The sequence below is a fragment of the Oncorhynchus tshawytscha genome, linkage group LG13 (assembly GCF_018296145.1).
Source record: "Oncorhynchus tshawytscha isolate Ot180627B linkage group LG13, Otsh_v2.0, whole genome shotgun sequence".
Lineage (NCBI taxonomy): Eukaryota > Metazoa > Chordata > Actinopteri > Salmoniformes > Salmonidae > Oncorhynchus > Oncorhynchus tshawytscha.
Window position 1 is genome coordinate 53,141,195 of NC_056441.1, and position 27,171 is coordinate 53,168,365.

The following is a 27,171-nucleotide window of genomic DNA, read 5'->3' on the forward strand; positions in this document are numbered from 1 at the left end:
ATGAGGAGGTGTGATCGTGTGTGGGTGCTTTGCTGGTAACACTGTCAGTGTTTTATTTAGAATTCAAGGCACACTTAACCAGCATGGCTACCATAGCATTCTGCTGCGAAACGCCATCCCATCTGGTTTGGACAATGACCCAAAACACACCTCCAGGCTGTGTAAGGGCTATTTGATCAAGAATGGTTGAGAGTGGTTGAGTGCTGCATCAGATGACTTAGCCTCCGCAATCACCTGACCTCAACCCAATTGAGATGGTTTGGGATAAGGAAAAGCAGCCAACAAGTGCTCAGCATATATTGAAACTCCTTTAAGACTGTTGGAAAAGCATTCCAGGTGAAGCTGGTTGAGAGAATTCCAAGATTGTGCAACTGTCATCAAGGCAAAAGGTGGCTACTTTGAAGAATCTAAAATCCAAAATATATTTTGAATTGTTTAACACTTTTTTTTGTTTACTACTTGATTCCATATGTGTAATTTCATAGTTTTGATGTCCACTATTATTCTACAATGTAGAAAATAGTAAAAATAAAGAAAAACCCTTGAATGAGTAGGTGTGTCCAAACTTTTGACTGGTACTGTATAGCTAGAAAATACTAACCTTGGAGCATTTCTATGGCAGTATTTGAAAGGTTATAAGTGAATGCTAATTGGACTACAGTTTTTCCACTGGCTAATATCCCTAATAAAACACTCAAAAAGGAGGCAAAACAATCTGCTGTGACCTCATTGACCCGTACTATAAAACATTGTGAACACCTGTCCTGAGCAGACACCAATACCTCCTCCTCCTCCCCCAGCAAGACAGGAACCCACAGTCCAGACCCAGACGGCACATCCCAGCGGTAGCATGGTAATTTACTGTGTGTCCTAGCCTACACCAAGGCCCTCCCCCCTCTCTCTCTTTCTGGCAGTGTATCCCACCTCTCAGCCTCCAAGTCCTGGCCCAGAATGACGCACCACGTTGAGCTACAGGTGTGGATCAGACCAGTGGTGCAGTGCCTCCACAGGTGGTTCAGACACTTCATATAAGGAATGACCACAGTACCAGTGTACCTGTAGTTTGTTTTATAGCAGATGCTCTTATCCAGAGCGACATACAGGAGCAATTAGGGTAAAGTGCCTTGCTCAAGGTCACGTCGACACAATCTCAAGGATTCAAATCAGCAACCTTTCAGTTACTGGCCCAACCCTCTAACCACTAGGCTACCAGTTCTCTCTGGGATCTAGTTTGGTCCATTCCCATGAGCTATATTACGTCATTCTCCCAGATTTGTTGATGACCCGTATAAGCTTCAAGTCAAACATAATTCTTTCAGTACTTAACCTTACCAAGCCTTTGATGTGGCCTAGGGCCTTGGTGAAGTGGACTGGCGCGTGCCTCGCTCGCTGTCCTCACAGGTCTTCCAGGTTTTATACTGATGTAGTAATACTGGTGAAACTGGAGATATGGTCTGTAATGGGGCACCTGTGTTTGAGCCCAGTCCAACGCAGCTGTTGGTCTTCCAAACTCGACAAGGAATTTCTGCTTAGCTTTGTTTCGGGGTTAATCATAAGTGAACATAAAGAACACGTCATGTTTGTAAATCTAACGACCATACAGTTTTAGCTAATAACTTTTTGACATGACAATGAATTTCTTTGTCAATTGGTTTTATATTTTCCATTCTTTACCATTCCTTTCCTAGCTAAATAATGAGGTGTTTCCATCAACCTCCTTTTTTTCCAGGGTTTATATTCCGGGGTTTATATTCATGAATGACCATAAAAGGATTCTTTAACATTTGTCTCCTATAGTTTTCTCAGGTAGTGAAAGTGATGTGATTTCATCCTAGATGGCCTACAGGTCCAAGTGCTTAGAGCGGTAAGAGTGATGTGAGCCAGTGCAACGTGGATGCAACGTGGATGGCACGTTGCTCAGGCATGAGCTGGCTTGGTAAGGCAACAGGTTTAATGCACATTGTGTAAGTCACAGAAGAGCCTGTGGGGCTTGTGAAATGACATCTCAGAAAATGCGTAGCGAAAGGAAAAGAATTTCCCTCCTCTTCCCCCTTGCCTTATGAGCAGAGAGAGAGAGAGAGATGACTCACCACCACAGTTTACAATGCCAGCGAGGACCTGAAACTCAAACCTTGCCTCACCCCCCCCACCCCGCCCTCCTTGTGGTCTCTTCCTCAGATGACAGGACGGTCCATGTTATGAAACTAGAGGGGGGAGTGGGGAGTATAAGGAAAAGGGGGGGAAACAAAACAGATTACAGTTACAGCATAACGGCAGGGCACAGAGACATGGTTAGGGGCTGCAGTGGAGAGTTAACAGTACAGGGTGATAGATTGGATCCCTTATAAACATTGTGTTTGGAGGCTCGACCAGAGCATTCTCGCTATACTGCTTCCAAATAAGTGGACAGGCACTAAGCAAGCTTAAAAAAAACACACTTGTGCGGGTGCTTCTCTCGTCAAGGTTCTTCATTTCTTTGGTTGGTGTGTTTAGGAAAAAAAGGAAAGGAAGCACTGGGTCTGTTATTTTTTTCCTCTCTCTTTCTTCCTTTCCCTCCTCGTCCTGCGCCAGTTGCAAGAGAGAGTGTGATTGAACAAAGCGTAAGAGTAAGCGTGGAGTTCACTGGCCTTCTCTCACACCTCTTCCTGCCGTTACGCGGCAGCTCTTCTTCCTGGACCTCTGTGGTGCCTCTTCTCCGTGGGATGCATCGGCAGTAATCGTACGGCACCATGCTCCAGCTCAGACCCAAGTTCAGGCTCCTACCGCTGCTCTACCTCTGCTTCGTCTTCTTCCCCCTTCCAGCCAGAAACCAGACCGCCGGCCACCGAGGAGGAACGGCAGCAGGGGTAGGAAGGAGAGGAGCTGAGCGCATCAAGGTGCTCTTCACGCCGACCGTCTGCAAGGTGCGCTGCACCCAGGGACGCTGCACCAACTTCTGCGAGCAGGGCAATGTGACCGCCCTCTACATCAGTGAACAGGGGGACCGGGCTGCGCTGGGACCGGGCTTCAGAGTCTGTAAGTTTCTTACGTTATCTCATTTCTTACCTCTGTTTACCATCTCTCTCTGTAAGCGTGCAGTATACTGTAGTCTCTCCTAGCCATAAGTAGCCAGAGGAGTCACTGAGACCTCCCACCCTGGGGTCCAGACAGATTGACATTAGGGGTAAGCCACTGGGACTGATGAGCTGGAGGTGTGGTTGTAGCATCACTGTGGTTTTTAGGTCGGTGGTGGAGACCGGTTTGGGAGAATGGTATGGGTTAGACCTTAAATGTGGACAGGTTGGAGGGATGAGAGAGTAGCCCCTTGGCTCTGCTGGCCTCCTTTACAGGTATTCACACCGTCTTGAGAGGCGACCATCCAGACATGTGCATACAGTGTATATTTACCAAGGCTCAGAGCCCATCCTTACATGAGATCCACCTCAAATAGTGACGTGTGTGTGTGTGTGTGTGTGTGGGGGGGGATAGGCAAAAACAGAAAGATTGTCTCCCTTCCAGCACCTTGAAGAATGTATGACCAAACATCAGGATTAATGTACTCTTTGATGGATCCATTCTACATGCCAGGGAATCTCTGTCTCCTCTCAGACTGTGTGTGTTTGTGTGTGATCTTATGACAGTGAATCATTTGTTCTTTGCATGTTCTTTGCATGTATTCTGTCTGTTGCCATATTAATAGTGTTGCCATCTGCATGGGCGAGACAGACAGAGAGCTATCCGCTATCTGGTCTCAGACCATCCATGAAACATTATGACTTGTTTTCTTTAATGAGAATGGTCCATATATCCATAGAAATTACACTGAGCAAATATATAAATGCAACATGCAGCAATTGAAAGATTTGACTGCGGTCCAGTTCATATATGGAAATCAGTCAATTTAAATAAATTCATTAGGCCCTAATCTATAGATTTTACATGACTGGGAAAACAGATATGCAACTGTTGGTCACAGATACCTTAAAAAAGGTAGGGGCGTGGACCAAAAAAAACAGTCAGTATTTGGTGTGACCACCATTTTCCTAATGCAGCGCGACACATCTCTTTTGCATAGAGTTGATCAGGCAGTTGATTGTGGCCTGTGGAATGTTGTCCCACTCCTATTCAATAGCTGTGCGAAGTTGCTGGATATTGGTGGGAACTGGAACATGCTGTCGTACATGTCAATCCAGAGCATCCCAAACATGCCCAATGGGTGACATGTCTGGTGAGTATGCAGGCCATGGAAGAACTGAGACATTCTCAGCTTCCAGGAATTGTGTACAGATTCTTGCGACATGGGACTGTGCATTGTCATGATGAATGGTACGATAATGGGCCTCAGGATCTTGTCACGGTATCTCTGTGCATTCAAATTGCCATCGTTAAAATGCAATTGTGTTCGTTGTCTGTAGCTTATGCCTGCCCATAGCTATCCAAGTGGCTGGTCTCAGACGAGCCGCAGGTGAAGAAGCCGGATGTGGCGGTCCTGGGCTGGCGTGGCTACACTTGGTCTGAGGTTGTGAGGCCGGTTGGACGTACTGCCAAATTCTCTAAAATGACGTTGGAGGCTGCTCATGGTAGAGAAATGAACATTCAATTCTCTGACAAAAGTTCTGGTGGACACTCCTGCAGTCAGCATGCCAATTGCATGCTCCATCAAAATTGGATGTGATATTGTTGTGTGACACAACTGCACATTTTAGAGTGGCCTTCTATTCTCCCCAGCACAAGGTGCCCCTGTGTAATGTTCACGCTGTTTTAATCAGCTTCTTGATATGCCACACGTGTCAGGCGGATGGATTATCTTGGCAAAGGAGAAATGCTCACTAATAGGGATGTAAACAAATTTGTTCACCAAATTTGAGAGAAATCACCTTTTTGTGTGTATGGAACATTTCTGAGATCTTTTATTTCATGGGACCAACACTTTACCTGTTGTGTTTATATTTTAGTTCAGTATACATTCCATATCAGACTTTCCCTTCAAGTCATTTTGACGGAAGTTAGTGAAGTGTGCCTCTAGCGACCCACATTGAGACTCTGGGCAAGCCAGAGAAGACATGAGATGAAGAGTTTTGCAGGCCAGCTGGATTCAGCCGATTCTCTGTTTGTTGTTGCTGAGTGTCAAGAAGACGCACAAGCCCAGTCTCCTACTGTATATCACTGCTCTCACACTTAACCCCAAGCCCAGTCTCCTACTGTATATCACTGCCCTCAACATGCAGGTGCACAGAGGAGATATATTATGAGGTCTTAAACCACATGCAGGGTTATATTCACGCTCCGTGGCAGAAAGAAAATACAAGGGGGGGAAATAAAGTGGTATCTTTACCGCCCCTCCCCCTTCTCTCTCACTATCTCTCTTTATCTCTTTATCTCTCTCTCTCACCATCCCTCTCTCACCATCTCTCTCTCTCACCATCTCTCTCTTGCTCTTTCACCACCATCTCTCTCTCTCTCTTAGCCTCTTTATGTATTCACCCTTCCTCTTGTTGCCCAGTTTGTTGTAATCCTGCTCTAATCACTTCTGTAATTCGTGGGTGCAACTTCTTTACACACTCACTGCCTCCTAGACTGAGACGTTAAGACAGACCGACACAAGACTCCAAATCCATCCTGGGATTAAGTGGAGATTAGCTGCATTTGTTCAGTAATAAAACTACATTTCAGTGACCAGACCACGGCTGCCTCGTGTCTGACTAATCCGAGAGATTGTGTGTTTTTGTCTGCGTTTTGATACGCTGGGCCAGAATGATTGTACTTCCTCATAGTTTCTGAACAAGCCTTAGTTTTATGTTCTGAGCCAGAGTGCCTTAACCCTACACGGGGGCCTTGTAGATGTTTGATAGTTAAGATGAGAGGAGTTAGTTGCATAATGTTTGGAAATTATGGACGGACACGACTAGGGCCGTTGCATATTTTATTTTTATTGATTTGTTTAACTTTTTATTTAACTAGGTAAGTCAGTTAATTAAGAACAAATTATTATTTACAATGACGGCCTACAAAAAGGCAAAAGGCCTCCTGCGGGGACAGGGGCTGGGATTTTCTATTTATTTATTTGTATTTTATTTAACCTTTATTTAACTAGGAAAATCAGTTAAGAACAAATTCTTATTTACAATGACGGCCAATCCCGGCCAAACCCGAACGGTGCTGGCTTGTTGCCATCATCACATCATTTATATAACAACCTCTGGTTTAGAGGGGGTGGGAATGAATGCACAAGATGACCATGTGATGTCATGCTTAAGATGACTGCCTTGAAGATGGCTCTTGAATTACCTAGATTATATAACATCGAAGTAAACTTGGAGTCACACAATGACATATTGTGTGGTCCTCCCACTATGTCGGGAAAGCATGCAATTTATCCGGCAACGGATGAAATAAATGAGGATGAACTTCACAGGGTGGTGAAAGTGCTCGGTGATGAGCTTGATGCTCCTTTCCAGTAAATATCGAGGTTCTTATTCTTGTGACATGATGATGACGCTTGGCTGTCGTTTGACAAATAAAAATGATCTTGTTCTTTTGTCCATAATAATCTCATCATGTAGGCTATACGTGCGCTCTAGCCAACAGCGTGCCGATAGCGCTCAGCATTCTTTGTGAGAAAACCATCAGTAGAGTTGAAAATGCACAGAAACTCTTAACTTTTTTTTTTTTTTAAATACTTGGGAATTTAACCGCAAAATGTATTTTTACGTGCACTACGTCATCACGTACAGCCGTTTATCTGCAAAAAGTACATTTGATGGAAACACATCTCTGGTGGAAAAATGTGCATATTGTTTTCAATGAGGATTTTAGAATATTATCATTCAAATCTGTCGCCTATAGGATGGAAACCTAGCTAATGTAAATAGCCAGGGTAGGCATTTGATTAACTGTTCAGCAGTCTTATGACTTGGGGGTAGAAACTGTTCAGGAGCCTTTTGTTCCCAGACTTGGCGCGCCGGTACCGCTTGCCGTGTGGTAGCAGAGAAAACTGTCTATGACTTGTTTGGCTGGAGTCTTTGGCAATTTCTAGGGCCTTCCTCTGATACCACCTGGTATAGAGGTCCTGGATGGCAGGAAGTTTGGCCCCAGTGGTGTAATGGGCCGTACCCACTACCCTCTGTAGCGCCTTGCGGTCAGATGCCCAGCAGTTACCATGCCAAGCGGTGATGCAGCCAGTCAAGATGCTCTCAATGGTGCAGCTGTAGAACTTTTTGAGGATCTGAGGGCCGATACCAAACCTTTTCAGCCTCCTGAGGTGGAAGAGTCGTTGTCGTGCCCTCTTCACAACTGTGTTGGTGTGTTTGGACCATGATAGGTCCTTTGTGATGTGGACACTGAGGAACTTGAAGCTCTCGACCCGCACCACTACAGCCCAGTCGATGTGAATGAGGGCGTGTTCGGCCCCTCCATCTCCTGTAGTCCACGATAAGCTCCTTTAACTTGCTGATGTTGAGGGAGAGGCTGTTGTCCCAGCACCACAATAGCCAGGCCTCTGACCTCCCTATAGGCTGTCTCGTCGTCGGTGATCAATCTGGCCTACTATCATTGTGTCATTGGCAAACTTAACGATGGTCTCGGAGTCGTGCATGCTGTAGGCATGTTTCCACATGTAGGCCTATGTCTACAGTCAACTTTGAACATTGCATTCATTCATAATAACCCAGACTTGCTAAGCTTTAAATAGCTGCCAACCCAGTTGTTTGTTTTCCCATCACCTGAGTAATGAGTAATACCCCATATCTTGTATAAACGGGCTCAGGGAACGTCACCTCCCCTTTTGTCCGCTTACCACATGTCTGGTTTATAGGCTTGTTCCTAGACTGAATGATGTCAGCGCGAAGTCACACTTACGTACAAACAAGACCACCCCCCCACCCCCCCTCCATGCACACATACCATGTTAGTGGCCGGTAACATGTCAGGTGGGGTAGCATGAAACAGACAGACCAGGAACAATGGTCTCATTCTCCTCTAGCACCATGCATGTTAAATTAGACAGACAGTAGACAGTGCTCCACTGTACACGTGTGTAAATTACACTATTGTTTTCTCTTGCCATACTTACAGTATAGTCTCTCTCTCTCTCTGGTCCTATTGGCTATGACCCAGTCGATGCCCTCTATCACAGAAATGTGAAAAAAATGCCTGGCCAGGCAGAAGTGGCCAACAGAGCCCAAAATATCTCTGTGAATATCTCAGTGCATATTTAACCGTTCAAAGAGAGACCAAACTGCCCAGCTATTCAAAGCGAGGTGCTATGGCAAAGTTGATCTGGGGTGGTTTGGGATAACTGCCATTATGATTAGTTTTATTGTTGCAGTTGGACCTCGTGATCTCATGCTGATTGCCAGCTGCACTGAGGCAAACTAGATGAAACACTACAGTGAGTCAAGTTGCAAGTAAGCTTTTCATTGTACCATGTACACTACACTGTGTCCTTTGTGCATGATGAATAAACTTTGATTTGGTTCCAAATTGCCAACTGCTTTGTTTGAGTCAAGTTGCATTGCTGGTATTAATTCTGCGTTCAGCTGATACATTACAGCAGAAAGCTGAAGAGTATTTATCTTCCTCGCCCACACTGAGGAGTATTCGGGGTTGACTTGCTAAGGGTACAGGCCAGGTGTGCATGAGGACATCATGGGTTAAGCATCTCTGTTCAGGATGTGGAAACTATGGCCAGCTGAACCTTCCTTCTCATGCATACAAATAGGGAGCCCAAATGGCATGTTTCTTTGAGTTGCCTCAAAACATCTCCCTGCACACACACACACACACACACACACACACGCACACACACTTTATTATTCTTTCCAGGGAGGTCAGCCTTGAAGTACATACAGCATCCTCCAAGGCCTAGCTGTAAAGCCTGGGGAGACAGGAAGTGATTTCACGGGGTTCCACTGGTGTCCCACCATCATTTAGACAGGTAATGTGCCTCTAAACACCAATTAAACAGCCTCTGGTGAAAACTTAAGCTCTACATGGTGTGATAAAGCTGTTGTTCCACACTGGCCTGAGAGATGTACTGCATTGCATGGATATGAGTGCAGTGAAAGGGTAGGGATCTTCTTTGAGAAGAGAGGGCTGACGTCGTGGGTCTCATGGAGGGCCTGAGAGGAACTGGGTAGCTGCTCACATTACTGTTTTTCATGGGAGGCACCTGCACCTTTGTCTGGTTACCCATCCACACTGCTCTGGCCAAACGCCACTAATATTTCTTCTCCACAATGAATCAGGTTTGCTTCCTCCCCAACGACTTCTCGAATGCGAACACATTCAAACCGTTCTGATTGGTCCCAGAAACCGATGGGTTGGACCAGAGCTGGTCTACATGAATCAGGAATCACGTCATTTTGACATCAGCACAAACAACATCTAGGATGGTAGGTTCAGACTCATGGGTGGAGCGATTGATAGAGCAGCGGAATTAAATTCAGGATGAGTCGCCAGGCAACCTGCACCCTCCCCTCTCTCTTTCTGTCTTTCTCTCACTCTGTCTTTCTGCCTCTCTCGTTACCCATTCTGTCCCTCGCTCTGCCTGTCTTGTTTTGTCTGTTCTTCGTCTCTCTTTCTCTTTCTTTCACTCTCTCGCTCTCTCTCTCGCTCTTTCTCTCTCTCTTTCGCTCTCTTTCTGTCTTTCTTGATCTCTCTCTCTCTCTCTCTGTCTTTCTTGATCTCTCTATACCTAATTTCTCCTCACCCTGTGTAAAATCTGGTGGATGGTCCGTTGCATCTGGAGGGACGCACACATCCGACTCGGAGCAAACAATTAGGTCACCTTCTCAGTTTGCATACTGCACATGACCTCATCACCACGGCTACGCCACAGCGGGGAATACACACACTGATACACTGCATATGCTCAACTCATGATTTCTCCACCGGAAACCTACTCCACACAGCAGAACGCTGCTGCTCTAGCCCCGGAAGCCGAACACAGGTTCTCTGCGATAGGAACCTAGAGAACTCCTAAGCCACTGTACTGTAAATTCCTCTTGTAAAAAGCCTTTTTCTGACAAAAACACCAACCTTTTTCCTGTTCCTCGCCATGGCCTCTGGAATAATGGGCAAGAGCATGACAGAAACTGAGAAAAGAGACCTGTACGGTAGTTACCCCGACGCTGACACGCTCACTGGAGCCCAGAGGACTTCGTATTCAGACGGAAAATCAATTCTGTGCCACCCCTAGGGAAAGGAAGAACACTCAAAATGATGGATCAGTGTGTACTTTGGACAGCCTTCAGCTGCCGTCGTCTTTCCAGGTTCCGAAAAGGCTCTGGGAAAGGTGAAGGCCTATAATCAGTGTGACTGTCGGGACCTCATACAGTCCAATAGTTGTGTTTTACAGTATCCTCTCCAAACCACTCTGATGAGATGTTCACCTCAGAGGAAACAGCTTTAGCTGAACTCTCTGTCTTGATTGCAGGCTCATTTGAGTGGTAAATTACCACAGAACACAAACGCAAAGAGTGTACTCTTAAGGATCTAACACTTTTTTTTTTCAATTTTGGCCTAAAATGACATATTCAAATCTAACTTTCTGAAGCTGAGTCAAGGATATGCATATTCTTGATACCATTTGAAAGAAAACACTTTGAAGTTTGTGGAAATGTGAAATTAATGTAGGATAATATAACACATTAGATCGGGTAAAAGATAATACAAAGAAAGAAACATGCGTTTTCTATATTTTTTTTCTCCATCATCAAGACTTAGGAGTCTAGGTGCAGTTTAGATTTTGGTCCATGTGCAGTCCATGTGCAAAGTTTTAGACTGATCCAATGAACCTTTGCATTACTGTTCAAAATGTTGTATCAAGTCTGCCCAAGTGTGCCTAATTGTTTTTTTTTATACACTTTCAGGTACAAAACTGTGCACTCTCCTCAAACATTAGCATGGTATTATTTCACTGTAATAGCTACTGTATATTGGACAGTGCAGTTAGATTAAGAATAATTTAAGCTTTCTGCCTATATTAAACATGTCCTGGGAAATGTTCTTGTTACTTACAACGTCATGCTAATCACATTAGCGCACGTTAGCTCAACCGTCCTGTGGGGGACCCACCGATCCTGTAGAGGTTTAAGAGAGAGCAGGTTTGTGTTCTACCCAGTGACAATATGGGTAGAAAGTCACACAAGTAGGTTCATCAGTGCATTCATATTTGTCTCTTTCTCTCTCTCTCGCTCGCTCACTTGCTCACTCTCTTTCTCTCCCCTTCACTCTCTCACCCCTCCCTCCCTCTGTCATACTGCGTCAGATATTGTTTACTTACGAGGTTGAGTTGATCCTTCTGGCCCAGTGTACGATGGACAGACAGTTGGCCAAGGAGATGCATAATGGACTGATTATAGATGCTGGAAAGATCATTCTGTTCAGCTAACTGCCAGGCATCTCTCTCTTTCTCTCTCTCTCTCTCTCTCTCTGTCTAGCTGCAGTGCCATGGTCAATGAATTTCCATGGACTTGGGCATGGGCCAGGGCCAAGTTTTCCAACGTTGTTATTATTATTATTATCATGAGCATTAATACAGCACAGCCATGTGATATGGAAAGCATGTGGTGGTGGACAGAGTAAGCAGAGGCATGGTTTTCATCAGAGTGCTGCTTGTCTTCACTTGTTTTCCATTCATTGTGATAAAAACGGGGGAAACATTGTTTACAGTGTGTCCAAACTGTCTATCAATTGTACATGTCACAAGGACACTTGTTGGATGTTTCCCCTTGTTTTCTTGGTTGGCCAGGTGGGCGTAAAAGTGTTCGACCCCACCCTTTGTTTTGTAATGGCATCTGAATCGTGAGTTTGTGTTGTTACATTTGAACGGCAACAGGGAGGAACTCTTGGCCCTAATGGTAACTGAACCATGGAAATCACTACAGGACATCAAACAATATGGTTATTGTTTCTCTCAGTGCCGGAGTTCAATTTCGGTTGTTGATGTCTTGGACTCCATGTTTCTCCCTCACTGCGGTCAGAGTTTACAGAGCCGTTCTGTTTCCCTCCCTCCCTCCCTCCCTCTGTTTCTCCTCCAGTCCTGTGCCCCATGTTGTGTCAGAACGGAGGGGTCTGCATCCAGAAGGACCGCTGCCTCTGCCCGCCAACCTTCACCGGCAAGTTCTGCCACATCCCCGTGGCCACGCCCTCCACCAATGACATTGAGAAGCCTCCGCGCAGCCCCTCGGTGCTGGCCAGTCAGCAGCTGCTGTCCCAGTCGGAGTACATTCTCCCCCTGCAGAGCCAGCAGCAGAGCCACAGTCAGCCCAGCGGTGGTAAGTGTGACAAGGCCCGGCCTCGTTGGTGGCAGTGGTGGGATTTGAATGGAGATGAGTAAATATATACATTAGACAAAAATCTTCAAAGCAGAGTCCAATATCTCTAGTGAAGGAGCCTCTCCTTGACAGTAAGACTGGGATAAAAATGAGAATGAGCACCACGACAGCTAATTCTCTGCATATTGATGGACTGATACTGAAATGAAAGAAAACAGCGTTTTTTTTTTTAAACGATCAAATTAACCCTCATTATTTGCCTGATAATGCATGACAAATGATGATTACGTCTGACATTTGGTCATCTGTGGTTTTGGCTTTGGAAGTGCAAAAATGGTCACCTAAGGTTCACGCGTCCACACAGTTACATAAAGTGTGTCTTTCCTGTAGATGAATTACTTGTCAAACTGCACCGTGTGTGCTGCGCTAAAGATGACAGTTATACATGACTGTTTTCCCTTGGCCAGTGCTCAACACTTGAATTGTACCTATTGGTGCCAATCGGTAATACGCCTTGATACACGGACAGAAATTACTCTAGGTCTCTGAGACATTCACAATCACTCATTTCCCATTGTTTTGACATCATTACAATGCACATTGAGAACACTCCGATTCGGCTACTTACGAATACTTGCTCTCACTGACTTTCCAAATGTGAATCTTTGGATGTTATGACAGCCAGATGTTTCTGACCAATTTGAATCAGTTGACATACAGTACACTCTTAGATGGTGAAGTATATTTGTACAACATGAAGAAAAGCCCAACACTGACATTTCCCTGCATGGTGGTATTGAGACCCTGGAAAATGCACGTCATCATATTTGCCAATCGCAACAAACTACGCAGTCGGTGAAATCTGAAGCTTTAACAGTTACACTGCAGTTACAGATGGCACTTGTTTCAGGACACGGTATGGTTATTAATCTGCTGCTGCCTTTGAAGATGTTGTCATAAGAATGTGACACTGAGCACATGTGTATTTATCCATGCTCTATAAAGCTCAATGACATCAGTGTGACTTGTTTTCGCTCCAAGGGGGGCTGGTGAAACACAACCAAAAGTTAATGACATTGAAATCTAAACAGTATGCTGAGCTCATACTAACAAATGAAATGTCAGGGTCAGTTATGTTGACGAGCTGCTTCTAAAAGTCCACGCTCGATTCCAGGACTGGGAGTGGAGATCTGAGGGCTTACACACTGAGGAGGCCTACGTCGAAGTGGGGGTCTTAGACTTAGCTGACCTGCCAATATAGTACCACAGTATGAGTCATAATACCCATAAAGCCTAGCGGTCCAACAAGGAAATGGTTCCAATCATTTTTTTTACCATTCATTTTTCCCATAGGGGATTTTAGAAACACTTAAAATAAGGGCTGTGTTTAGTGTAGGCTTATCCTGGCGTGATGTTTTGATAACTGTGTAAATCTCTCCAGGACGAGGTGACTTTTATCAATATATTCACCTGTATTTTACCCCCCCAAAAATGAAAGGCTAATTAGCTACTAATGTGGCTATCGTGAAGAACAACAAATGCCATAATGATCTGGACGAGACTGACGAATCGAGGCAAAGGTAAGGATCTCTGGATGAACTATTAATGATCTAATGTTAGCTAAATTTAGTGATGAATAAATTGGTTACTTTTCTTTAAATTGACAATTCTGTGAACTCTCTTGTGCAAGTTTTAAATTGACACAATACCTGCTAGCAACGGTGTCAGCTGGAGAAGATGTGGAGGAGCTTGCAGGGATTTTGTAGTCTTGTATGATGTCTACTTTAATGCTAATTAGCATTTTCAAATATATTGATGTCACCTTGTCCGAGAGAGATTTACATGGTTATCAAACGTCACGCCAGGGTAAGCCTTCACAAAACAAATTAATAGTGGAAAAACGATTGGAATCATTTCCCTGTTTGATTGCTAGGTATTATGGGTATTTTGATACCTACACTGTGGGGCTCTATTCTGTAGTGTTTATCATAAAACGTCTTTGTCCATGCACATCTTGCAAATCCACTTATATCAGCAATATACTATACCTCTTTCTGATGGCAATTTTGCTACACTGATATTTGTTCTAGTGCAGCCAGGACGCTTACATTCTATTTCCTTGGCAACTTGTGATGCAATTTAGCATCACAACCACAGTTTGACAACCATCAATTGTACCACCACTTAGGGCTATGCAGCCTGTGGTGAACATCATTCAGTCATTTCCTTTATTCGCTCTAGGAGGAGTTTTTGAATGTTGAGTTCATCTCCTTGCAGCTAAACGGCTAACCTTTCATGCGTGAACCTTGTGAGGTCACCTTTATTTTTTAGCATGAAAAACAGACAAAGGACGAGACCTCTGTTGTGCTGTTAGGACCAGTTGTGAGGACGAGGTCGGCCATTACTGCAACACTGGCCCGTATGACACAGCCAGTAAAGTAGTGAACAGGCAATTAAAAACGGGAATGAGAACCTACGTAGTACATTTTGTCACAACTCAAGTGGGGTGTAGACAAGCAGCGAGTAAATTCCAAATGACCTCAGAGTTAGTCTATGAACGGTTATGGGGATACCCTGCAGGGGTGAGACAATGGGATTGCTTGTTAACCACGGAGAACTGACGCCTGAGGCATGTTTGGATCCAATTGAGCCTTCTAAAATCCACAGCACGATCATAGAGCAAAAGACCCGTTTGCACTCTCATTGTTTTGGGGCAAATGAAAACACAGTCCAAACTGCATCTGTAAATGAAACATTGTGTTGGCTGCATATCTCCAGGGCCCTCGTGTAAACGGATGCGTAAAGCCCCGAATAGTAAACCAGGTGCTATGGGCCTGATATTACGGATGGGTAGGAAGCGAAGGCTCCCAAGGTCCTGGGCCTTGTTCTCCACGTTCTCGTTTTTTTCAGCCTAGAACAAATCGTGCACAACCCGTTCCTTTAGCATAAACAGATCTGGGACATTCAGTCACCTAGAGTTAACTGATTATCTCCTTGCCTTTTTACTCTGTAAATAAAGCCCAAGAAAAGGTTGCGGTGTGAGTCAGGGTCGGGCCTTCCGCTCAGTCTGGGCCTCTTGGCAGTGTGGTAGCGACACTGTGGGCAAACGTTGTGACAACGTTTCACTCCAGTCTCTAACCGATATGAGGCTGCCATCATGACTCGCAGTAATTGCATGTTTTAGGAGAACAACCACTCCATTTTCAGACATACAGGGGCGTGGATACCCCATGCACACTTACGATCTGCTGTAGTAACAGGGCTTCACACTAGCTTCCTAACAAATTTAATTTTTATATTTTTTAGTTCATTACAGGTAGGCCAGTTGAGAACAAGTTCTCATTTTACAACTGCGACCTGGCCAAGATAAAACACTAAAGACCACCATTCAATATTTACCTTTGAATTTCAACCACATCAAAGACCGTGTCACGCACCAAAGGCACCTCACATACATGGCAGCTCCCATTCATATCCACTTTCTTAGTTAGGCCGTCAGCACAAAAATGCAAAGTCAATCATTCAGCGGGTGGTAAATGTGAACGACCAGGACAGCGTTCAAGTGAGAGGTCCATCATAGGATGACCTCTGACCCCTGGAGGCACAGTGGGTCAGGTCTGGCTATGTGCAGAGACTTTGTGGAGTCAGCAATGTTTGCTAATGCTAACCCCCACTAGCTAACCCCTAAACCCCCTCCCAAGGGGCACAGTGGTCTAAGGCACTGCATCTCAGTGCTAGAGGCGTCACTACAGACCCTGGTTCGATTCCAGGCTGTATCACAACCACCGTGATTGGGAGTCCTATAGGGCGGCGCACAATTGGCCCAGCATCGTCCGGGTTTGACCGGGGTAGGCCGTCATTGTAAATAAGAATTTGTTCTTAACTGACTTGCCTAGTTAAATAAAGCTTAAATAAAAAATCTATTAAACACCCACTCCTCCCTCTCTCTCCCCCCAGCATCTGGCTCATCCATGGTGAAGGTGCGGGTGCAGCACCCACCAGAGGCCAGCGTGAAGATCCACCAGGTGCTGAAGGTGGGCTATGGGCCAGGCACGGTTAGGGAGCAGTCGGAGACGGTCACCTGGTCAGCAGGCCTCTCGGGTGCCAGCACCAGTGTTCTGCCAGGGGAGAGGGCCGCAGCCACACCACCTAAACCCAGAGTCCAGGCCCAGACCCTCCACGGTAACTTCACCAACCCAGAATCTTCTGTGTTCAAGTACTGCTTCAGGGAGGTCCGCAACGGCCAGGTGAGACTTCGCAGAGGAATTTCTTCTACTATTGATACCTACAGATATCTGCCAAAATAAAGGAAACACTTGAGTAAATGAGGGAAACAAATTATATTACAAGCAGGTGCTTTCACACAGTTGTGGAATTAACATCTCATCATGCTTAGGGTCATGTACAGTGAGGGAAAAAAGTATTTGATCCCCTGCTGGTTTTGTACGTTTGCCCACTGACAAAGAAATGTTGAGTGAGTGAGAGACAGAATAACAACAAAAAAATCCAGAAAACGCACGTCAAAAATGTTATAAATTGATTAGCATTTTAATGAGGGAAATAAGTATTTGACCCATCTGCAAAACATGAGTTAGTACTTGGTGGCAAAACCCTTGTTGGCAATCACAGAGGTCAGTCGTTTCTTGTAGTTGGCCACCAGGTTTGCACACATCTCAGGAGGGATTTTGTTTGGCAATTCGAACCTTCAGCTCCCTCCACAGATTTTCTATGGGATTAAGGTCTGGAGACTGGCTAGGCTACTCCAGCACCTTAATGTGCTTCTTCTTGAGCCACTCCTTTGTTGCCTTGACCGTGTGTTTTGGGTCATTGTCATGCTGGAATACCCATCCACGACCCATTTTCAATGCCCTGGCTGAGGGAAGGAGGTTCTCACCCAAGATTTGACGGTACATGGCCCCGTCCATCGTCCCTTTGATGCGGTGAAGTTGTCCTGTCCCCTTAGCAGAAAAACACCCCCAAAGCATAATGTTGCCACCTCCGTGTTTGACGGTGGGGATGGTGTTCTTGGGGTCATAGGCAGCATTCCCCCTCCTCCAAACACGGCGAGTTGAGTTGATGCCAAAGAGCTCCATTTTGGTCTCATCTGACCAGAACACTTTTGCTCAGTTGTCCTCTGAATCATTCAGATGTTCATTGGCAAACTTCAGACGGGCATGTATATGTGCTTTCTTGAGCAGGGGGACCTTGGGGGCGCTGCAGGATTTCTGTCCTTCACGTCGTAGTGTGTTACCAATTGTTTTCTTGGTGACTATGGTCCCAGCTGCCTTGAGATCTTTGACAAGATCCTCACATGTAGTTCTGGGCTGATTCCTCACCATTCTCATGATCGGGGGCGGCAGGGTAGCCTAGTGGTTAGAGCGTTGGACTAGTAACCGGAAGGTTGCGAGTTCAAACCTCCGAGCTGACAAGGTACAAATCTGTCGTTCTGCCCCTGAACAGGCAGTTAACCCACTGTTCCTAGGCCGTCATTGAAAATAAGAATTTGTTCTTAACTGACGTGCCTGGTTAAATAAAGGTAAAATAAAAAATAAAATAAAAATCATTGCAACTCCACGAGGTGAGATCTTGCATGGAGCCCCAGGTTGAGGGAGATTGACAGATCTTTTGTGTTTTTTCCATTTGCGAATAATCACACCAACTATTGTCACCTTCTCACCAAGCTGCTTGGTGGGTTTATGGTCTTGTAGCCCATTCCAGCCTTGTGTAGGTCTACAATCTTGTCCCTGACATCCTTGGAGAGCTCTTTGCTCTTGGCCATGGTGGAGAGTTTGGAATCTGATTGATTGATTGCTTCTGTGGACAGGTGTGTTTTATACAGGTAAACTTTCTGATTGAGAGGGGGTCAAATACTTATTTCCCTCATTAAAATGCAAATCAATTTATAACATTTTTGACATGCGTTTTTATGGATTTTTTTGTTGTTATTCTGTCTCTCACTGTTCAAATAACCTACCATTAAAATTATAGACTGATCATTTCTTTGTCAGTGGGCAAACGTACAAAATCAGCAGGGGATCAAATATTTTTTTACCTCACTGTATAAAATGCTGGGCAGGCCCAGTTGCCCATTATTTTTGGCTACCATGGCTAGAAGGTGCATTAAAGCTGTTCCGGTGCCTCATGGTGGCCCAACATCCTATTAAGACACTTTATGTTGGTGTTTCCTTTATTTTGGCAGTTACCTGTATATATGTCATATGCATCAAGTGATGTAGCTAGGTCTTAAGCAATCCAATAGAAATGGGTGGCATCTCTCATTGTGGTTGTGCCAGTTTAAATCCAATGCTCTTTTCTTCTCCTCTACCCCCCTCAGTGCAGCTCACCTCTCCCAGGACTCAGGAGTCAGGACACCTGCTGTCGAGGGATTGGATTGGCCTGGGGCATCAACGAGTGTGTCCTATGTCCCCCTAACACAGGTAAAAGCCCCCCCCCCACTCTAGTAGTCACCTGTCTGACTTTGCTCTTTTGTCCGTGTCCCTCTTCTCTTCCGCTACGCTTGTACTCTCCTCTCAGTCTTTCTATCACCAAGTGGGTTCATCCTTTGTCTCCCATTTCTTGCGTAGATGCCCCCCCCCCACCTTCTGTCCCCTTTCTCAAAGCCAATCATTGTATACCAGAAACAAATGGGGAGGTCACTGCTGATTAGCAATCCCAGGTGCAACAATAACAAATTAGTTACACCTGTATTACACTGATCATATGTACTTTGTTTTTTGTTTATGTATACATGTGTATAGCTGTTGGAATGTATTGTACATGACACCTGTACCATGTTTATATTTTGTATTATTGCAGAGTGACACTTAAATACATTTTTCGAAAATGTATGTCCCATGCTACAGTCTAGTGGCTAGCCTACCAGCTTGTTCTTGTTAATCTCACCTTCACTACTTTATTCACATTGACACATTTTTCAAATGACAGGGATGCTGTAGATTGGAGTGGAATTCCTTTTAGAAACCTAAAACCAGATGGCCTTGCTCTGTTGTCTGATAATGAAATAAGAACTTCCGTAGTATCATATTATAAACCAGATATACACAGCACATATAGTTGTGTTTTACTCCAGACCTGACTAACCTGACTGGAATGTACTTTTCTCTTGGCCATATTTGTCCATAAGTTGGCGTTACCCTCTCGCCTCCTAGACCATATCAACATCATGTCAAAAAGTAGTGAGCCAATGTTCTGTTTTCAACTTCTTTCATCACTGCTAATCATTTTAACAGGAACCCAGACAGTCATTATTCTTTTTTAGGTAACTCTAATCAGCCATGCCAGTGAAAGAATGTACTTACTTGTAATTACTTGTTTTAGATAGCAAAGCCCAGAAATCAACATGGTCTTGTTTGTATCTGCTCCTGTTAGACTAACAGGGAATTCATACTATTCCACAGTATTATTGTTGCTATCAGTAATGGACATATTATGTAATAGATTAACTCCACGCTTAGCCGGAGCCAGTAAGAAATCTATAGCATTATGTCGGGTCATTGATCAATACAGAAATAAATCACCGGGCTGTTTTTCTCTCTGTTCAACAGTCTGGAGAATATCATGGTTTTCCTCATTTAGATTTAGACTACAATGAAAACCTCATCAATTGCGACGTCTCCCTCCTTGCAAACAACTTCCCTAAACATTCCCATAAATAAATGGTTGATACCGAACAATGGAGGCCTTGTCCAAAACTCTGGCCAGGGATCATGGTCGTTTGAAGCACTAAGTACTTTTAACTTTCCATTTCCTTTGAGGAATGTCCTTTGAATCTTTCCTCAGCGACCTCAAGTCACTTCACAACTTCCCACTTGTCTCCCAAGCCTGTAAAGGTCCTCCGAATAGAGCTTTGTTGGATGTGAGAGGAGAGACAGCTGGGAGGGAGATTGTTAGCAGACAGGTGACCAGTATTGTGTGATTTAGGCTGCCAACAGTCCAGCAAACAATTGGGAGTAACATAGCTAGCTAACTCGCCGGAGATGGGATTGTTCGCCAATGTTAGTTGAGGGGGTTTTCCACTCTAGACTGACGGTGAGTCGTCATGCTCGTATGGTAAAAACCCTTTATTTGTTTCGCTTGGTTTAATTGGCCTAGAACGCTCCGGTGTATCCCATGGCTCCTATACGCTCGGCTCTCTCTCTCTGGTGCTACATGCTGCTCGTCTTCCATGGTGGGATCAGGGACTGTATATACAGTACACACAGATTGAGCACTAAAATAATCTGAAATCTCATCCAGGCTCTGCAGGAGAAACATAAGGCAAGAAAAGATTGACCCATCAGTCTGGTTGTAGACACAGCTATTGGCACTACATGACTAGGTATCCCCTTTCCCTTTACATCAGTAGAGCTCACATAGGGTCTCTCGAGTATTGCTGTTTAATCATCATTATGTGAATTGCCTTTTCAGGAAATGGAGTCGATGGGAGCTGTCCGGCTGGATTTGAGAGGATCAACGACACCCAGTGTGTTGGTGAGTTCCATCTGTAGAATAATGGTGGTCGTCTACAATCTTAGAAAAACGGGTTCCAAAAGGGTTTTTCGGGTGTTCCCATACCTTTTTGGTTCCAGGTAGAAATATTTTGGGATCCATGTTGAACCCTCTGTGGAAGGGGTTCTGCCTGGAACCAAAAGGGTTCTACCTGGAACCAAATAGGGTTCTTCAAAGGGTTCTCCTATGGGGACAGCCGAAGAACCCTTTTAGGTTCTAAATAGCACTTTTTATTCTAAGTGTACTTACATCCTATCTCGGCACTTTTAATCTCTTTGTCTCTGGAAACAGGAGAACTAACCGGAAGAGATGTGTGTTGAAATGTCAAAACGTTTTATATGACAGTATTTAACAAATACCAGGTCAAATAGGTGTGGAAAAGAGAAGCATTGCAATGGTCCATCTTCGTAATATGGCGCCTCTCATTTTCATGTGATGTTTCGAGTGGATTAATGTACAATATCACTTCATCAAGTCAGCAGCTGTCTCTTTCGCTTGTCATATTCCATATAGACTCAGCTCACCCACACACACAAAGCTCTTTGAAGCAGCTCGTCATTCAACCCAGTCTTGTCACTTGGCCCAGAGATCTAGCGCTGAATAATCTGAGGCGATCTACTCTGAAACCACAAGCCCTGCCTTGATTATCTGCCGCTATGGAAGGGCCGCTTCATCCGTCTCTGTAAAGCCTGATAAGATATGAGAGGGATAGGAGAAAACAGAGCACTCATCTCCCCTGATGGTAACAAGCAAATGCTATCATGCTGGCTATGAATCATTCAGGCCCGTTCAAAAACATGGGATGGCACTCAGATGGGAAATACCAATGGGGTTGCGCTCATTCATGGTGAATCTGCTATTTATCTGAGAGGGGCACATACCCAAAGGCAGGTCACTTTGACACCATGCCACTCATCCGTATGATCAAATGCATGTGCTGTAGTTCTAGTTGACCCACCTGTTCATTAATTGCATATTGTAAAAACATCACCTGTGATTCTTTAGAATAGGATTGGGGCTACTGGGATTATACATTAGTTAGCAGCTGAAGTAAATAGAGAGTGAAAAACCACATTGATCTGTAAGTTAATTTCGGTAACATAAAGGAGCCTCACTAACATGCCTCAATGGATAGACGTATTACTGTTATTTGGCAGGAGGAACTTTTTCATTCCTGCATCTACATGGAGATATTTAACATACAGTTGTAACTCCAATGGATTAGGTGCTGACCGGTGATGATGCAAACCATATTTGCAACGTTGCCTTTGAATGTCTATTTGTAGCAAGAAGGTCTACAGTGAATTGGGGATGAGTTCAGTTCACTCCTATTACCCAACAGTTCAGTTCACTCCTATTACCCAACAGTTCAGTTCACTCCTATTACCCAACAGTTCAGTTCACTCCTATTACCCAACAGTTCAGTTCACTCCTATTACCCAACAGTTCAGTTCACTCCTATTACCCAACAGTTCAGTTCACTGCTATTACTCAACAGTTCAGTTCACTCCTATTACCCAACAGTTCAGTTCACTGCTATTACCCAACAGTTCAGTTCACTGCTATTACCCAACAGTTCAGTTCACTGCTATTACCCAACAGTTCAGTTCACTGTTCTCAACAGTTCAGTTCACTGCTATTACCCAACAGTTCAGTTCACTGCTATTACTCAACAGTTCAGTTCACTGCTATTACCCAACAGTTCAGTTCACTGCTATTACCCAACAGTTCAGTTCACTGCTATTACCCAACAGTTCAGTTCACTGCTATTACCCAACAGTTCAGTTCACTGCTATTACCCAACAGTTCAGTTCACTGCTATTACCCAACAGTTCAGTTCACTGCTATTACCCAACAGTTCAGTTCACTGCTATTACCCAACAGTTCAGTTCACTGCTATTACCCAACAGTTCAGTTCACTGCTATTACCCAACAGTTCAGTTCACTGCTATTACCCAACAGTTCAGTTCACTGCTATTACCCAACAGTTCAGTTCACTGCTATTACCCAACAGTTCAGTTCACTGCTATTACCCAACAGTTCAGTTCACTGCTATTACCCAACAGTTCAGTTCACTGCTATTACCCAACAGTTCAGTTCACTGCTATTACCCAACAGTTCAGTTCACTGCTATTACCCAACAGAGGCAGTGTAAGTTAGGCCAGACGGTTGTATAACCTAACTGCTGGAAAAGCATTTCTCCAGGAAAAGCATGGAGCCAGATTGTATGAGATATAATGACAACACCAGGCCCCGTTGCATCACTCACTCAATCTCCCTAACTCCCTGAGAGTCACACCTCGTTGTCGTAAAGCTGCTACCATATTGATGAGGACGGGGTTGGATAAACACTGATATGTTTATGTTATGGTTTTCTTTTACACTCCCGTTGGATGTCGCCAGACTTTTTAGTGTTTCCAAGACTATGATTTCAGGGTTGGGGCTAGTTCTTCCAAGTTCTCAGCTAAACCTACACTTTACTAAATGTATTTGATTCACAGAGAATGAACTCTAAGCACAAATGTTTGTCATGTCTAGCCACCCTCATTGGGTTTCAAGTCAGTCACTGTTAATATCCCCAGAATATGAATGTCCTCTGTGACCAGGGCCTCCCCTGCAAGTACTGTACACAGTCTGTCACTCAGTCAGTCAAGGTTCAGCTCTCATTATTAGTGGGGAGCCCTATTATCGCCCCGGCCTTCAGGAAGAGGGTACATGACAGTTTCCTGTCCGTGGATCCTATGAATGGATGGATGGGGTTAGGGAATAGGGATGTGACCCTGGTGTTTCCCTTCCTAGATGTTAATGAGTGTTTGCAGCCAGGCTTCTGTGAGAACGGCAACTGTGTGAACACTCGAGGGAGCTACAGTTGTGTCTGCAGGCAAGGATACATACTGGACGCCTCTCACGGGATCTGTATCTGTAAGTAGCCTACAGGGCGCTCCGCTTGAAGGAGAGGAAGGGAATACTGTGCTCGCTGTGCCGCGGGGTCTGGAATGAGCAGGAATAACGCATGGCTGAGGTGCTATGGAGGTGAACTGTACAAAACACTATAGACACAACTTCACATACAAAAACATGTTGAGTAAAGAGACCAGGTAAAACAAAAAAAATCTGTTTTTAAAGATAATTTCCTGCAATTCTACACATTTTGCCATGGCTTATGCCGTGTTTTATGCTATCTGAGTGACTCAAGCATTAAAACAAAATCAATGGGGGCCCCATGTCTTCACATTTTTGGGGTATTTTAGATCCTCCCCGGCCGTCTAGTTTTAATTTTGGTGATTGTTACCTCTCAAAGATGATATTATAAAAAAATATATACAGTACCAGTCAGACGTTTGGACACACCTACTCATTCAGGAGTTATTCTTTATTTTTACTATTTTCTATATTGTAGAATAATAGTGAAGACATCAAAACTATGAAATGACACATATGGAATCATGTAGTAACCAGAAAAGTGTTCAAGAAATATATTTTAGATTATTCAAAGTAGCCGCCCTTTGCCTTGATGACAGCTTTGCACACACTTGGCGTTCTCTCAACCAGCTTCATGAGGAATGCTTTTCCAACAGTCTTGAAGGAGTTCCCACATATGCTGAGCACTTGTTGGCTGTTTTACCTTTACTCTGTGATTCTGGAGGCCAGGTCATCTGATGTAGCACTCATCCCTCTCCTTCTTGGTCAAATAGCCCTTACACAGCCTGGAGGTGTGTTGGGTCATTGTCCTGTTGAAAACAAATGATAGTCCCACTAAGTGCAAAGCAGATGGGATGGCGTATCACTGCAGAATGCTGTGGTAGCCATGCTGGTTAAGTGTGCCCTGAATTCTAAATAAATCACAGACAGTGTCACCAGCAAAGCACCACCACACCTCCTCCTTCATGCTTCACGGTGGGAACCACACATGCAGAGATCATCCGTTCACCTACTCTGCGTCTCACAAAGACGAGACGGTTGGAACCAAAAATCTCAAATTTGGACTCATCAGATCAAAGGACAGATTTCCACCAGTCTAATGTCCATTGCTCGTGTTTCTTGGCCCAAGCAAGTCTCTTCTTCTTCTAATTGGTGACCTTTAGTAGTGGTTTCTTTGCAGCAATTTGACCATGAAGGCCTGACTCACGCAGTCTCCTCTGAACAGTTGATGTTGAGATGTGTCTGTTACTTGAACTCTGTGAAGCATTTATTTGGGCTGCAATTTCTGAGGCTGGTAACGAATGAACTTATCCTCTGCAGCAGAGGAAACTGTGGGTCTTCCTTTCCTCTGGCGGTCCTCATGAGAGCCAGTTTCACCATAGCGCTTCATGGATTTTGCGACCGCACTTGAAGAAACTTTTTTAAAGTTCTTGAAATATTCTGGATTGACTGACCTTCCTGACTTAAAGTAATGATAGACTGTAATTTCTCTTTGCTTATTTGAGCTGTTCTTGACATATTATGGACTTGGTCTTTTACCAGATAGGGCTATCTTCTGTATACCAACCCTTCCTTGTCATAACACAACTGATTGGCTCAAACGCATTAAGAAGGAAATTTTAACAAGACGCACCTGTTAATTGAAATGCATTCCAGGTGACTACCTCATGAAGCCGGTTGAGAGAATGCCAAGAGTGTTCAAAGCTGTCATCAAGGCAAAGGGTGGCTACTTGCAAGAATCACAAAAATATCAAATATATTTTGATTTGTTTAACACTTTTTTGGTTACTGCATGATTCCATATGTGTTATTTCATAGTTTTGATGTCTTCACTATTATTCTACGATGTAGAAAATATTAAAAATAACAAAAAAAACTTTGGACTGGTACTATATATAGCTCCATTATCATTTCTACATACTTTTTAAGTTTACACTGAAAATGTTGTCGTTCCGAAAATCATTTTCAATCTTTTGGAGTGGCGGAAACTATTTAGCAGCTAAATGAATATAGTGGAAACACTCTGTAGGATAGTAGACTACCTCATGCAATAAATATTTCCATTATCTTTATTCATCCCAAAAATGAGTTCAAATTACACACGCTTTTAGATTGAACAATATTCAGTAATACTTTACATTAACTGTGCTGTATTATGTCATACATAAAACATACATTACACATTTATACGCACATCATAAACATGACATTACAGCGCCTGAAGTTCTGTGACACTTGGCCTGCTTATTCTAACCCGCATTTTACGATGGTCAGTGCTTCTGAAATGCTGGTTGGCCCTGTGACCCCTGTGTGTTGCCTTTGGATCTGACGCAGTTTGGATCTGCTTGTCTGTGGGCTCTCTCTATCCAGTCCGCCCCAACTCCTGGCTCTAACTGCTGGAAGCTGTCTGTTTTGTGTGCGTCGTTGACTCTGAGCGGTCATCTTTAAATAATGTGTTGCCAAACCGTTCATGGGAATGCTTTGAGCTTTTCTGTTTTCTTGCACTCTGGATCGATGGTTTAACAGCGATTTATTTCCGACATTTCTTATTTTCTTCTGACTTCAGTTACTTCTGCAACTCATTGTCTGTCTTCAGTTGAATAGTTCTGCGTTTCTTAACCCGACTAAAGCAACAGAATGCCTACTGCTTTCTAAGCTAAGATCAAGCACCAGAGAATTGTGACACAAAAAGCATAGACGAAGAGTACACCATCGTTATATTTCAAGACAAATTGCCAATCAACAATCAGCATGTGTTGAGCCTGCATGTTGGGTTTTGTGTATTCTTTTGCTTGAGGCCTTTTTGGAAATGAAGCTGTTTCTGTATGGCTATAATAAACGCTATCTTCTCTCTACCATTCTCCCATTGGCATGTCCTCACCCTGTCTTCCTCCTTGCAGCCCATAGGGTGATCTCGGAGGATAAGGACCAGTGCTATCGTATCCTGAACTCTGGCTCTGGCCGTGGTAGCTGCTCCGTGCCCATCCTCAGGAACATCACCAAGCAGATCTGCTGCTGCAGCCGCGTGGGCAAGGCCTGGGGCGAGAACTGTGAGAGGTGTCCTTACTTTGGATCAGGTGAGCGTCCCTATTCTGATTCAAATCTCCAGATCATACTGGACCGGCATTGGATAATCAGAATGCAGCTAATGACCAGTGTTAACATCTGCCTTATGTCACAGTATGTAGATTGATCAAAAAATACAAACGCAACATGTAAAGTGTTCGTCCCATGCCAGAAAATGTCCATACTCACAAAAAGCTTATTTCTCTCAAATGTTGTGCACAAATGTGTTTACATACCTGTTCTCTCCTTTGCCAAGATAATCCATCTACCTGACAGGTGTGTGATAGGAGAATTGTGTTCTCCAGGTACATCACTCAATTGAATTATATTACTCTCAGTCTGCAAACCAGAATTTGTAAGATCCTGGTCGAATGAAAACAGACAGAGGCCCAGTCTACCACAGTTAAATGTTTATTCA

At 44.2% G+C, this 27,171-nt stretch overlaps 1 protein-coding gene across 2 annotated transcripts in view; it reads left to right on the plus strand.

Annotated features, from left to right (window-relative positions):
- Positions 1 to 27,171, plus strand: part of LOC112265114 (latent-transforming growth factor beta-binding protein 4) — a 74,689-nt gene that overhangs the window by 25,876 nt on the left and 21,642 nt on the right. The window contains exons 5-11 of one of the 2 annotated variants that reach the window (XM_024442161.2): positions 2,803 to 3,015; positions 12,021 to 12,257; positions 16,215 to 16,504; positions 18,592 to 18,694; positions 20,685 to 20,747; positions 23,565 to 23,687; positions 26,588 to 26,764. In XM_024442161.2, coding sequence (XP_024297929.1) covers positions 2,803 to 3,015; positions 12,021 to 12,257; positions 16,215 to 16,504; positions 18,592 to 18,694; positions 20,685 to 20,747; positions 23,565 to 23,687; positions 26,588 to 26,764 — 1,206 coding nt within the window. The remainder of the gene's footprint in view (positions 1 to 2,802; positions 3,016 to 12,020; positions 12,258 to 16,214; positions 16,505 to 18,591; positions 18,695 to 20,684; positions 20,748 to 23,564; positions 23,688 to 26,587; positions 26,765 to 27,171) is intronic. The other variant, XM_024442162.2, reaches the window with a different exon arrangement.